This window comes from Pleurodeles waltl, chromosome 7 (assembly GCF_031143425.1).
Source record: "Pleurodeles waltl isolate 20211129_DDA chromosome 7, aPleWal1.hap1.20221129, whole genome shotgun sequence".
NCBI classification, from domain to species: Eukaryota; Metazoa; Chordata; class Amphibia; order Caudata; family Salamandridae; genus Pleurodeles; species Pleurodeles waltl.
This window is the reverse complement of record NC_090446.1, coordinates 311,964,684-311,977,499: the sequence shown is the minus strand read 5'-3', so window position 1 is coordinate 311,977,499 and position 12,816 is coordinate 311,964,684. Positions and strand designations below refer to the sequence as shown.

Here is a 12,816-nt window from a genome sequence, read left to right as displayed (position 1 = left end):
CCTGCTGAATAATTTAAAGGAACAGCAGAAAAAAATTCCCCCATCCCCAATCCCCAATCCCAGAATCCTTAGCTTCAATAGATTAGGTAATGGAAGAGAAGAAGGAGCACCTCCTTTCCAGATAGAGCCTGCTTCGGGTTATTATTTTTACTTTTTATTTCGGAACCTGGAGTGGAGAGGGAATGTGGCAGAATGTAACGGGTTAAAGCAAATCAGTGTAGGTAGGATAAGTAAAAGAAAAATACAAGGATCTCCATCCTTTCGTTTTAGACTGATAGCCCAACCAAAAGAAGAAACCTTTAAGAGTTTCTCTAGGAAGGATTGTAACAAGAAAATCTACTTATCAGGTTAAAGGCTTCTATGTTATGTGTACGAGGGTGCATATGTTCCAACACATACACTTTCAAAGCTGGGTGTCATGACCAAGCAGCTGAAAAGACTAAAATTGGGAGGCATCCTTTGAAAGTAGAAGTTAAGAATGATCCTTCATGCAAACTTTGGGGTAAAGAGGATAACTGGGTTTCCAGCCCTGGACTTTCCTTTCAGAAACAATATCAATCTCATAATAGGCTCCACTAAAGCAAGGTCATTCAGAATGAGTCTGTTGAATGAACCCATCATCACTCGCAACATCCCACCAAAACAGGGGGGAGTACCTGGGATGGTGAGAACGGCAGCACCTTCACAGGGGTACTCTTGGGTGTCATGCTGTTACTGGCCTCCATTGACGACAGGATGCTGTTCTCTGTGACTGGCGAAAGGGTCACCTTCCTCCTCTTCTGCCGCTTCAGGAGGGAGGGTGGTGTGCCAAAGCTAAGGTCTGTGCGTGGTGAGATAGGGATCAGCTCGCCTTTGTTTGCCTTGCTCAAGTCTGAGATAGTGTGGCCGTCCAAACGATACTCAGTCACATTTGGAAGGGACGCTGCTGGCCGAGCTGGAGGTGTTCGCCTGATGGGGCTGCTGCCTTCACTGCTGCTACTACTGCTACGACTTCTACTGCTGTTACCTGCAACAGAGTCCTCTGGCAGGTCGAAGTTACTTAGGTCACACCATCCATCAGGATCCTTCAATTGACATTATAGATGAGGGAGAAAAAAAAATATTAAATCGAGTCTGCAGTTACTGCATTCACAGCAAGATCACATTTTAAAGCAAGACACTTTTCATTTTAGGCAGCATGTTAATTTCATTGGCTACACACCACAAATTTCCCTTTGGTGTTGTTTATATTTCGAACACTCTGAAGACTATGGCTACCTCATATTTCCAAGAACATTGTTATAACCAGCCTACAGTAAAGAGAATGAAAAATTTCCTAGATATCGTTACGGAACTTTCAATTCTATTAAGGACACGGAGGCGGGATTATGCTGTCTCTTCAGCACTTTATTCAACAGCAGCTAAGCACAAGCAACAAACTCCATTTCCCATGAGCCCATAGGAAAAATAACATTTTCACAACTGAAAGCAACCAGTCGGCAGTCTATAGCAATAAAAGTCCCTCGTCACTGTCGTCTCTTCTTTCTTCTTCCTGAAACCGAGTTCGATCATCATCCTTTTTCATTCCTGTTTGGAAGAGTCAGATCCTACGATCTACAAAAGAACCAATGACTCAATATCCCCTTACATTATTTCCAGTACCAAGGGAAAACAGTCATAACAGTTATCTTAGCAAGGTAATGTCATTGACCACTAAGCAATCCATTGATGTCAAGTACATAAAAATACCCACCTTTATTACGGAGAATCCATGGGAGGGAAGATGCATGTCATAATGGGTGATTTACTCCTCGCCTCCATGTCCTTAATAGAATTGAAACTTTCCGTTACAACAGCTAGGACATTTTTCATTCTATATCAGGACCAGAGGTGAGGATTATGCTCGTTTAAAGCTTTCCCATCACTACCGATGCCATGTTGGGAATTGGCTTAAAATAGAATCACTTGAATGTGGAGTCTGAGGACCGATCTGCAGCATTCAGGATAGCCTCAAGACAAGCTTTAAGGTAAAAGGCTTTAAAAGCCATTGCTCCTCTTGCCGAGTGAGCACCAAATATTTGGGTATCATTACCAGCCTCTCATCAACCAACGGACCCACCTGGCAATGGTAGGGGAGAACACCACCCTAAAGGGTTTCTGAGAGTGATCAGCAGCTGAGCCTCCCCCTGTGGACAGAATTCCTCCGTCATAGCATCATACGGCTTAATGCAACATACGACACACAGCTTTGGACTTTCCAGGAAGGTGAGAATTAGACTTTGTTCTTCTATGGATGTGAAAGGTTACCCCTTCTGGAGTAAATACCCCACGTGTAATGTCCAGAGCTCGTACGTCCAAAACTCTCCTGCAGGACACTAAACATAGCAGTGTAGCTAATTTAGCTGACAACTCTTTCCTCGACAGATACATATTAGCCTGTTAGGACCAAAACAAATTCAGAACCTTGTTGACATCCCACAAGGCTGAATACCTGGGCTTGGGTGGGAGGGTTAAGTGAATACCTCTCATCAGCTTTCTCACCAAATGGTGTTCTCCCACTGGTTGATCCCCAACTGGTACGTCACCAGCAGAAAAGGCTGACCTGAAGGTATTTATCGACGATGATCTAGCGTCTCTTCAGCCAAAGAAGCTAAGAAGTTCAAGATGTGGACAACGTCGGTCCCCACCGGATACAAGTGTCTGCTATAACACCAGCCCAGGCATCGCAACCAAGACGATCGCTATTGTTTGACGGTACTATCTGTCTATGCCTTAGAGAGCAGGGAGGCAGTCTGCTTCGAAATTCCCAGGACTTTCAAGCATACCTGATAATCTTCCACGCCATAAGTGACAGGGATCTGGACATCACCAGAGGATGGAGATTTCCTTCTGGATCTCGAAAGAGATCCACAGAGGGGGGAAAAGGGATTGGGAAATCCCAAGAAAGTTCCAGTAGAACCGGATACCATGCTTCAGATTTCCAAATCAGCATCACCAAAACCACATCCGCCCGCTGACACCACACTTGCGCCGATAGCCGGGTAATCATGGCGAACGGGGGAAACGCATATCCCTGTAACCTTCTGCCAGTCCTGCAAGAATGCATCTGTGGAAGTCGCCCCTGGATCTGGCTGCCAACTTCAAAACCTAGGAAGTTGGTGGTCAAGATGAGAGGCAAAGAGATCCATCGAGAATGGGCCATATCGACTAGGAAGCGCCTGGAATTGACTGGGATTCAGTTGCCATAAGCTTGCAACTCTCAGGTGTCTAGGGTGCCAACCTGCCACCTGGCTGGAATGACCCAGAAGGTTTTCCACTGTTACCGACATCTGGTGTTCTAGGCAATACTCCCAAGAGGACCTTGCCAGATCTGACAGCATCTTGGAGCGAGTGTCACCTAGGCGACTTATACACCTCACTGCTGCCACGTTGTCCATCTTGAATAGGACACAACATTTTGCTTGGTCCAACATCTGACTTCGAACAAACTCGCTAGGAGTTCTAGACAGCTGATGTGCATTGCCCCCTCGAGAAGATTGTAGCTCTCCCTTAGAAAAAAGACCTGCAAGACGCTCCCCATCCCAAGCCATTGGCGTCGAACTCGATGACCAAGTCTGGGGAGGATCCGAAGATCGCTCACCCATTCCAGGCCTCCATATGGGCGAGCCACCAATGGACCTCCTCTACTGCCTCCTGTGAGAGGACCTCTCAGAGTAGTAAAGCCCTCTCCTGAGATGAATTGCCTTGAGGCGTTGCAGAGCCCGGTAATGTAGAGGAAAGGGAAAGATGGCATGGATGGAAGAGGCCAGCAGGCCAACCGTCCTGATGATTTGCCGAAGGGAGGTGGAAAGTTTGCCCACCAGCCTACCCAGCTCATGTCTGAACTTGTTGATCTTCCTTGAGGAAAGGCTGAGTGTGGATCGAACCATCCACCACAAATCCTAGAAACACCAAAGATTGAGTTGGGTAAGAGATTTGAGAAGGGAAATTACTAAGTGTTGGTGGGAATCTAGGAATTGTGGGCACTGTCCCATCAAAAGGAGGTTATCCAGGTACACTATTAGTCGGATACCTCTGGCCCCGAGGAACTCCACTACCGGTCTCATTACCTTGGTGTAGGCACCAGGGTGCAGACAAGAGGCCGAACGGGAGAGAAATACATTTGAAAGTTTGATCTCTCCATAGAAACTGAAGGAGGTGTTGATGTGGAGGGAAGATCTAGATTGTCAGTTAAGCGTCCTTCAAGTCCAGACGTACCATTCCAATCTTTGGGTTGAAGGATATCTCTGAAGAGATTGACTCCTTCCATTTTGAAGTGGTGGTAGACCAGCCACTCGAACTCCTTCAAATTGATTACCAGACATTGCAGACATTGACCCCCCTGTCACATTTTTTCCACTAGAAAAATATTGCTGATAAAACCCCGTGGGCGTGTATTTGTCTGCACTATTGCACCTTTGTGCGCTAGATCTGCCATATCCACATCCACCAGGGCCATATCCTTGTCCGAAAACACTAAAGGAGGATGATGTCTGCGATGGATGGGTGAGCCGAAGAATTCTATATAGAACCCTTCAATTGAAGCACCCAAGCATTGGAAGAAAGAGTTTGCTAATTTGAGAGGAACCTTCCCAACCTGCTCCCAAAAAGGTGATGGGAGATCCATAGAACACTCACCTTGGGAGTAAGAGAAGCCTCTACCTCTGTAGCTGTTCTGGGCTCCTCTGTGCTTGGGATAGGGTCTGGTCGGGTAGAAGTTCCTGAATCTGGAAGCATCCTGATATTGTCCCATCTTTGATGTAGTGCCCCTGTCGGAGACTTGTGACTGAACAGCTGACCAAGCGCCCCCTTCCTCGGCCAGCCCCCGTGAAAACTCAGGAGTTCAAAATTTGTTTGACCGAGGTTTGGGCCTTGTCCAGTGATGTAAACATTTGTACAAATTTGCCCAGTTCTAGAACAAACGGTTCATCAAAGAGGTCTCCCTAGGCAAGGGGTCCCGCTTCGCACATGGCAAGGTCTCCCAACTCAGGGTCAATCTCTAGGAGTAGGGATCTGCACCTCTTCACCGAGATGGCACAGTTGGCATTGCCCAAGGAGATCAGGGCTCTCTGTGCCCATCTGACAGGATGTCCGGGGAGATGAGAGAGCCAGAGGCTTTTGAGTGCTCTGCCATATCCAAGATGCGAGTGAGTGGGCCTGAGACATTGAGGAGTTTATCCTGACAAGCCTGTCAGGATCTAGCTATCCCCTTCTTAGGGTCACGCATGAATCTGCCCGAGAAGGTATCCATATGTTTGTCGATACCCGGGGTAAGGGACACTTTGTCCGGTAGGGAGGGGAGGGGGGCACTTCGCCAGTAGGCGATTGCAGATTTCTTTGTCAACGGTTTGCACAGTGTCCCAGCGATTTAAGTCATTACCTTATCCACCGGGGACCATTCTGCCGAGCTGAGGTGAAGAAGAAGGAGGTCTGGGTGTAGCATATCTGATGATCTTTGGGGTTGGGGCTCCCCCTGAGGTTCCTGATGCTGGGTGGAAGGGAGCAAGGGGCATGATACCAAGTCTTGGTTCCCATCCAAGGATGGGAAATCTGTGTCTGGTGGGGGGTTGAGGGGGGGGGCCTGGTTTAGTGGTGCTGGGGGAGGGGGTGGAGGGGGAACTGGCTTAAGACTGGAATGGGAGGAGTCTGTCACCGAGGATGCATGGTTAGGGTCGCCTGGTCCCTTCAGAAGGAAATGTACCATGAAGTGTCCAAATCGACACCTGAGACAAGGACAAGCTTGTGTTTGGGACTAGGCAGTGGTGGGGTCCCCCGGAGGCGGTGGGTGGGGAAGCCCCGAAGTGTCTGGCGCAGTTTTCCGTCAACTGTGAAATTTTCTGCTCCAGGGGAGCCACCGCTAGCTTCACTGCCGCCCAAATGGAGGTACCCATAATCCTGCAGAAGTCACAAACTATAAGGAGTTAAGTTACTGGCTCCTCCTCCATATAGATACCTTTGCCGTCACTTATGGTGAAGTGATAGTATGAGCTGTGAGAGGCTGCCTGATTATTTGGCTTTAACTGTGGCCCTTGGGCCTTGCATAGAGGGTGTTCAGGGTGAAGGTGTCCCAAATACTTTGTACTGCCTCAAAGGGCAGCTACTGAGGAGGGTGGGGGAAGGCCCCTTATGCACCATGCACACCCATAAAGTCCTTGGGGCAGCACCTGCTTGGGCCGGAGCGAGGTCGACCTGAAGCTCGTCACAATAAACGGCAGAGCGCTGGTACTGACCCCAACCAGGGCGTCTCCTTCCAGGCTGGATGGCGCTTCATGCGTAACAGTGGCCACTTGGTCGGTCACCCTGTAGGAAATTACGTTCACTTGAACGTTCCGGGCATCGTGTGCACTGGCAGAGGCCTTCCCCTCTTCCCCTCTCCCAAAGGATAGGTGCCTTGCTCCTATTAGCGGTGCCCTCTGGAGGTTGAAGGACCTTACCGCTACACCCCATCAGAGCCGAAGCACAAATGACAAATCTCACAATCGCGAAGGAGCGACTAGTGTTCCCACGATCTGTGCCTGTAACGGAAAAAAACGTTTATCACAGCAAACATTATCAAAACCAACGTTTATATAGGAAAAGAAACTGGTGCGAAGGCCCAAACACTTAGCTCGGCTGCGGGAGCAGTGAATAAAGAGGAAGAGACAACAGCAACGATGGACTTCGTTATTGCAATGGACTGCTGACTGGTTGCTTACAGTTATGAAAATGTTATATTTTTCCCGTGGGCTCATGGAAAATGGAGTTTATGTTGCTTGTGTTGGGCTGCTGTTGAATACAGCGATGAAAAAAACAGCATAATCCTCGCCTCCAGTTCTGACATAGAATTACCATAAAATACAATGTGAAACAAATGTGCCAACATAACTACAAGAGCAACAGGGTTCTCCAAAATATGGCTAGATATGTTAGTCATGAATTTTAGGAAGATCTTAAAAAACATCTTGGTGACGCACTGTTTCTGTTCAATACAGAAGCATCTGGAAACAGGAGTGCTCATGTTCTCAAATTTATGACACTGCCTATTTACTTTTGTGGTGCAGTTAGGTTGGGGTGGGGCATGTGGGAGATGAGCTCAAGTACTGCGTGGCCAAGTCAATGACTCTTACCTCTATCAACGTAATCCATGTGATCAGCAGACTACTGGAAGAGGGTTTTTTGTGGGGTGGGGTAAAGGGTTGGAGGGGTTCACGCATAGTTAGCTTTCAATAACAAGTTTTTTTTAAATCTCAGTCTTTTCTCATTGTCTGAGGTAATTTGGAATCCTTGGGTGGGAAGCAACCCAGTTACTGACAGCTCTCCCCCATAATTCTATATATTATTCTGCTGTAATTAAGCCTTCAAATTTATTTAAATATACTACGGAGAAAGACATACAATTAAAAGAAAAAAAATCCTTAAATTGTAGCACTTCTTATGATACCGGCATCTTTCAAAGCAGTGTGCTGGTTTCTTTCTGACTGAGAATGCGACTGGTGCATAAGTCAGATTTCATAGAATTAAAGTTTGAAAAGCTACTTTTCATTAGGGTCCCTTTGTCCACCCTCGTGCACTGCCCCTCACCTTTCTTTACCCTCCATCACATTCTGGGAACAATAACAAAACCAAAAACCTCACAAATCTAACACCTATTCAGGGTATTTCCTGAAATGAAATCGCAAAGTAGCAAGTATTTCCATCCACTTGCAAATTTTAAGAGAGACACCTACAGCACCATTACAGCCATACGCCATCAAAGGTTGAAGAGAGGTCCTTTAGCAAGAGAAATGTTGTGTATCCAGAGTTAAAAATGCCCAAGATACGCATTACATATTAATCTATACAGACTCAGTATCCCTGTGAGCGAAAAAACTAATTGTGCATTTATTAGAGTAACTTTGCACAGCGCTTTACCACTACACAAAGCATAAACATTACAATGACACAAATGATGTAAAGCAAAGCAAGCACAAAGCGAAAGGTCAAATGAATTAGCTAAAGCAATATTGATCCCATATGTGCAATATCAGACTGTGTTTGTTTACCTACATGTATCCATATCATTAATCAGAGTTTGCACAACTGAGAAAGGACAATCTACAATGAAGTGGGCAAATGGAAATCAAATTCAGTCTTTTTCCAAAACTGGATTAGACAGGAATAATTCAAGTTTGAGAAAATCGCACTCTCCACAAAGGATCTACTCACCTTTTACAAAAATAGGTGGAACAGCTGGAAAAAGTAATATTGGAAAACTTGATGAAATTTCGGATTAGCTATTTCTTTTAAGGTAAGAAACAGTGTTCTAGTGAAATTAGACACTTTAATGATATGCTAGGCAAAACAATCTTTGTCTTTAACCCCTTCGCTGCCAGCCCTTTCCCCCCTCCTGTGCAAAGCCTTTTTTTGCCTATTTGGAATAGTTCTCGCTTAGGCCCTCATAAATTTGGTGTGGGTAGCTGATGTGGACAAAAAGTTGTGTCCTTTTTTTCCCCAACATCCTAGGGATTCTAGAGGTACCCAGACTTTGTGGGTTCCCCTGAAGGAGGACAAGAAACAGGCCAAAATACAGTGAAAATTTCGTTTAAAAAAAAAAAAAAAAAAAAAAGGGAAAAGGGGCTGCAGAAGAAGGCTTGTGGTTTTTCCCCCTGAAAATGGCATCAACAAAGGGTTTGCGGTGCTAAAATCACCAGCTTCCCAGCTTTCAGGAACAGGCAGACTTGAATCTGAATACCCAATTTCTCAATACAATTTTGGCATTTTACTGGGACATACCCCATTTTTATGATTTTTTGTGCTTTCAGCCTCCTTCCAGTCAGTGACAGAAATGGGCGTGAAACCAATGCTGGATCCCAGAGACCTAAACATTTCTGAAAAGTAGACAATTCTGAATTCAGCAAGGGGTAATTTGTGTAGATCCTACAAGGGTTTCCTACAGAAAATAACAACTAAAAATAAAAATATTGAAATTGAGGTGAAAAAAACAGCAATTCTTCTCTACGTTTTACTCAGTAACGTTTCCTGCAATGTCAGAATTTTTAAAGCAATATACTGTTACGTCCGCTGGACTCTTCTGGTTGCGGGGATATATAGGGCTTTTAGGTTCATCAAGAACCCTAGGTACCCAGAGCCAATAAATGAGCTGCACCCTGCAGTGGGTTTTCATTCTATACCAGGTATACAGCAATTAATTTGCTCAAATATAAAGGGTAAAAAATAACTATCAAGAAAACCTTTGTATTTCCTAGATGGGCACAAGATAAGGTGTTGAGGAGCAGTGGTTATTTGCACATCTATGAATTCCGGGGTGCCCATACTAGCATGTGAATTACAGGGCATTTCTCAAATAGACGTCTTTTTTACACACACTCATATTTGGAAGGACAAAATGTAGAGAAAGACAAGGGGCAATAACACTTGTTTTGCTATTCTATGTTCCACCAAGTCTCCCGATAAAAATGATACCTCACTTGTGTGGGTAGGCCTAGTGCCCGCGACAGGGAATGCCCCAAAACACAACGTGGACACATCCCATTTTTTGACAGAAAACAGAGGTGTTTTTTGCAAAGTGCCTACCTGTAGATTTTGGCCTCTAGCTCAACCGGCACCTAGGGAAACCTACCAAACCTGTGCATTTTTGAAAACTAGAGACCTATGGGAATCCAAGATGGGGTGACGTGTCGAGCTCTCACCAGGTTCTGTTACCCAGAATCCTTTGCAAACCACAAAATGTGGCTAAAAAAATAACACTTTTTCCTCACATTTCGGTGACAGAAAGTTCTGGAATGTGAGAGGAGCCACAAATTTCGTTCCCCCAAGTCTCCCAATAAAAATGGTACCTCACTTGTGCAGGTGGGCCAAGTGTTTGTGACAGGGAAGAGCCAAAAACACGTCGAAATTGAGGGGGGAACCAAAGTGGGTCCAAAAGGGCAGTTTGAAAAAAAACTTTTTAGGCTGACAAGTGCAGCAGAAATTTTATCGGTATAGATGAGACAATGCTGGGTGGTAGGAATTGTGTGGATTACTGCAGATTCCGAAAGGTTCCATCACAAAAATGTGGGAAAAATGTGTGCTTTCCAGCAAAGTTGCAGGTTTTCAGGGCATTGTGGGTAAGGAAATGGTGCGGGGTGCATGTGAAGCACACCACCCTGGAATCAACTAGATGTTTAGTTTTCAGATGTGTCTAGGTCTTGTGGATTTTTCTACATGGCAGCGTCCCAAAGTAAAAAAAAAGTGCAGCCCTCACCATTCCAAGTGGGACGATTCCGAGAGTTACCAAGCTCTCATGGCCCAAATGTAAAACAAAAACTAAAAATAATCAAATGTCCTCTTGCTTGCCATGGGATAAGATGTTTTAGTGTGCGGGGGAGAGCTGAAAGACTGTTAGCCCCTTCAGTTCGGGTGGGGGCATAACCAGGCCCATACTGGTTGGTAGCCACCACCCCACTATTTTCTTTTATTTTTTTTATTCCCTGGCATCTAGTAGACTTTCTGTCCCCCCTGGCACCCTCTGCCTTAAGGCCTGCTAGAGGGGTGACTTCCATATATTGCATGCAGTCTGAGGGGACATGGCACACAGGCTGTGCGCCATGTCATGTTTTCACTTTAGTCTGCACCAAGACACACAATCTGCATTGAAAGTCTATCATGTGCTTGGTGAGGGGTCCATTAGGATGGCACCATTCGTGTTGCAGCCCCTAGGGACCTTCCCCAGTACCCCAGGCTCTAGGTACCAGGGTTACCATTTACTAGGGACTTAAAGAGGATGCTAAAGGATTTACCAATTGGACAGTTTTGGAGGCAAAACTCTGGCTCTGGGGACCTGGTTGGCAGGATCTCAGTGCAACGTCAGTCAAAGTTGCATCAAATACCAGACAGAAAGTGGAGGAAAACTAGTCTGAAAATTAGGCTTAAAATGTATGTACCCTGTGTTGGCAAGAAAATCTTTGTTGCACATTTGTCGACAAAGGAGGACAGTGTAATATATAATTCTTCCACCAAACAGTTTCCTTTAGGTGTCCAAATGTGTCAAGCAAACATTTGTATCATTTTATCCAGGGCCAGGGATTAAAAATTACAATAAATTGTGCGTAGATTTTACAATGTTTTATTTTTCCCCAGCCTCCATGAGAAACATGAATGATTAGTCTCTGCCTTTAGCAGACTTCTGGAGCGGACTAACATTATAGCCAACAGGTGGCTGGGGTTAACAGTTAAATACTGAGTTTCTATTCTGGCTCAAACCTGTAAAACCTCTGAAATTTGCTTGTTACGGTTCAAGGTGCAAACCATATCTCATAACGTGCTGCACATGACATCACATGACAACAGCGAAGACATGACTTATGACAACTATTTACATAAATTCTTGAACCATAACTCGTGCCACCCCCTTTCACTTTTGCTCTATTTTCAAATTGTTTTAGTTATTTTTCTTTCATTACCAACTGCCTTCCTCATTATTCTATCACGTTTTTTTAAAAGTTGTATAGTTGTATACTTGTGCTAATACCACATTGTTTTATGACTTTTCATATCCATCTTATGCATTGTACAAATACTTAACTTTCAATTTCTAGGGCATGATAACATAAGTGTAGTCTTTTCACGCACTTGCTTTCAAACTGTGGTTTCCTCAGAAAATTCAACTGTTTTTATACTCGCTCTGCTTATCATTTTGCTGCCCAGAGTGATTTGGGCTTAGTCCCTGAGCCCAATCAGCTTTGGGCTGAAAACCAGTTTCTCTGTTTTTTGTTACCTAATTTTCTTTGTTAGGAGGAGTAATGTCACTTGATCACATCACACATTACTGATGTCATGCACAGCAAAAAGGGATGGCACAAGCTATGCCTAAAACGTTTTAGCAAATGGTGGGGTCATAAGTGATTTCAATGCTGTCATGTATGATGTAATATGTAATATGTAATAATGTAATATGGCAGAGTGGGAGGTGCGTTATGATTTATGCAGCAAATCGTAACTGGAGAACAACAACGACGCCAACTCCACCGCCCTGATCGACAACCTCGCCAACCTCGGACTCAAACAGCTCGTAACGACACCCACTGACGCCACTGGACACACGCTCGACCCCATCTTCTCCGCAGCCCCCCATGTCTCCTTCAACCACACCACCGAACCACACTGGACCAACCACAGATGCGTCCACTTCACCTACAGAAAACCCACCACACACCACTGCACCCAACAGCTACCACGCCGCTGCTGGGGCAAGGTCACCGAGGACCAACTGACTACCGCCCTCGCCCCGAGACCACCCACTGACCCCACCGACCCAGACACCGCCGCGACCAACCTCACACAGTGGATCAACGACTGCGCCAACACCCTCGCCCCTCTCAAGACCTCTACAACCAACCACACCAACAAGAAAGTCGCCTGGTTCACCGAGGACCTCCGGATCTCCAAGCACACCTGTCGGAAGCTGGAGAAGAAATGGCTCCACAACCGAACACCAGACAACCACACAGCCCTCGAGAGTGCCACCCGCAGACACCACCAACTCATCAGGACCACCAAGAAGACTGCCTTCAAGGACCGCCTAGACAACAACGCACACAACACCAAAGAGCTCTTCAGCATCGTGAAAGAACTCTCCAACCCCAGCTCCATCACCAACGACATCCCGCCATCTCAAGACCTGTGCGACTCCCTGGCCACCTTCTTACACCACAAGATCACCGACATCCACGACAGCTTCAACCCCGACCCCCCCGCACCCACCACTGAGTCCACCACCCCTGCGACTACCACTCGCACCAGTCGCCTGACTGTCTGGTCCAGCGTCAGCGACAAAGACAC

General features: G+C 45.9%; 1 protein-coding gene across 9 annotated transcripts in view; it reads right to left on the bottom strand.

Annotated features, from left to right (window-relative positions):
• Nucleotides 1-12,816, bottom strand: part of MYBL2 (MYB proto-oncogene like 2) — a 337,297-nt gene that overhangs the window by 146,952 nt on the left and 177,529 nt on the right. For all 9 annotated transcript variants that reach the window (XM_069243766.1, XM_069243761.1, XM_069243768.1 and 6 more), the window contains one exon: nucleotides 657-1,064. In XM_069243766.1, coding sequence (XP_069099867.1) covers nucleotides 657-1,064 — 408 coding nt within the window. The remainder of the gene's footprint in view (nucleotides 1-656; nucleotides 1,065-12,816) is intronic.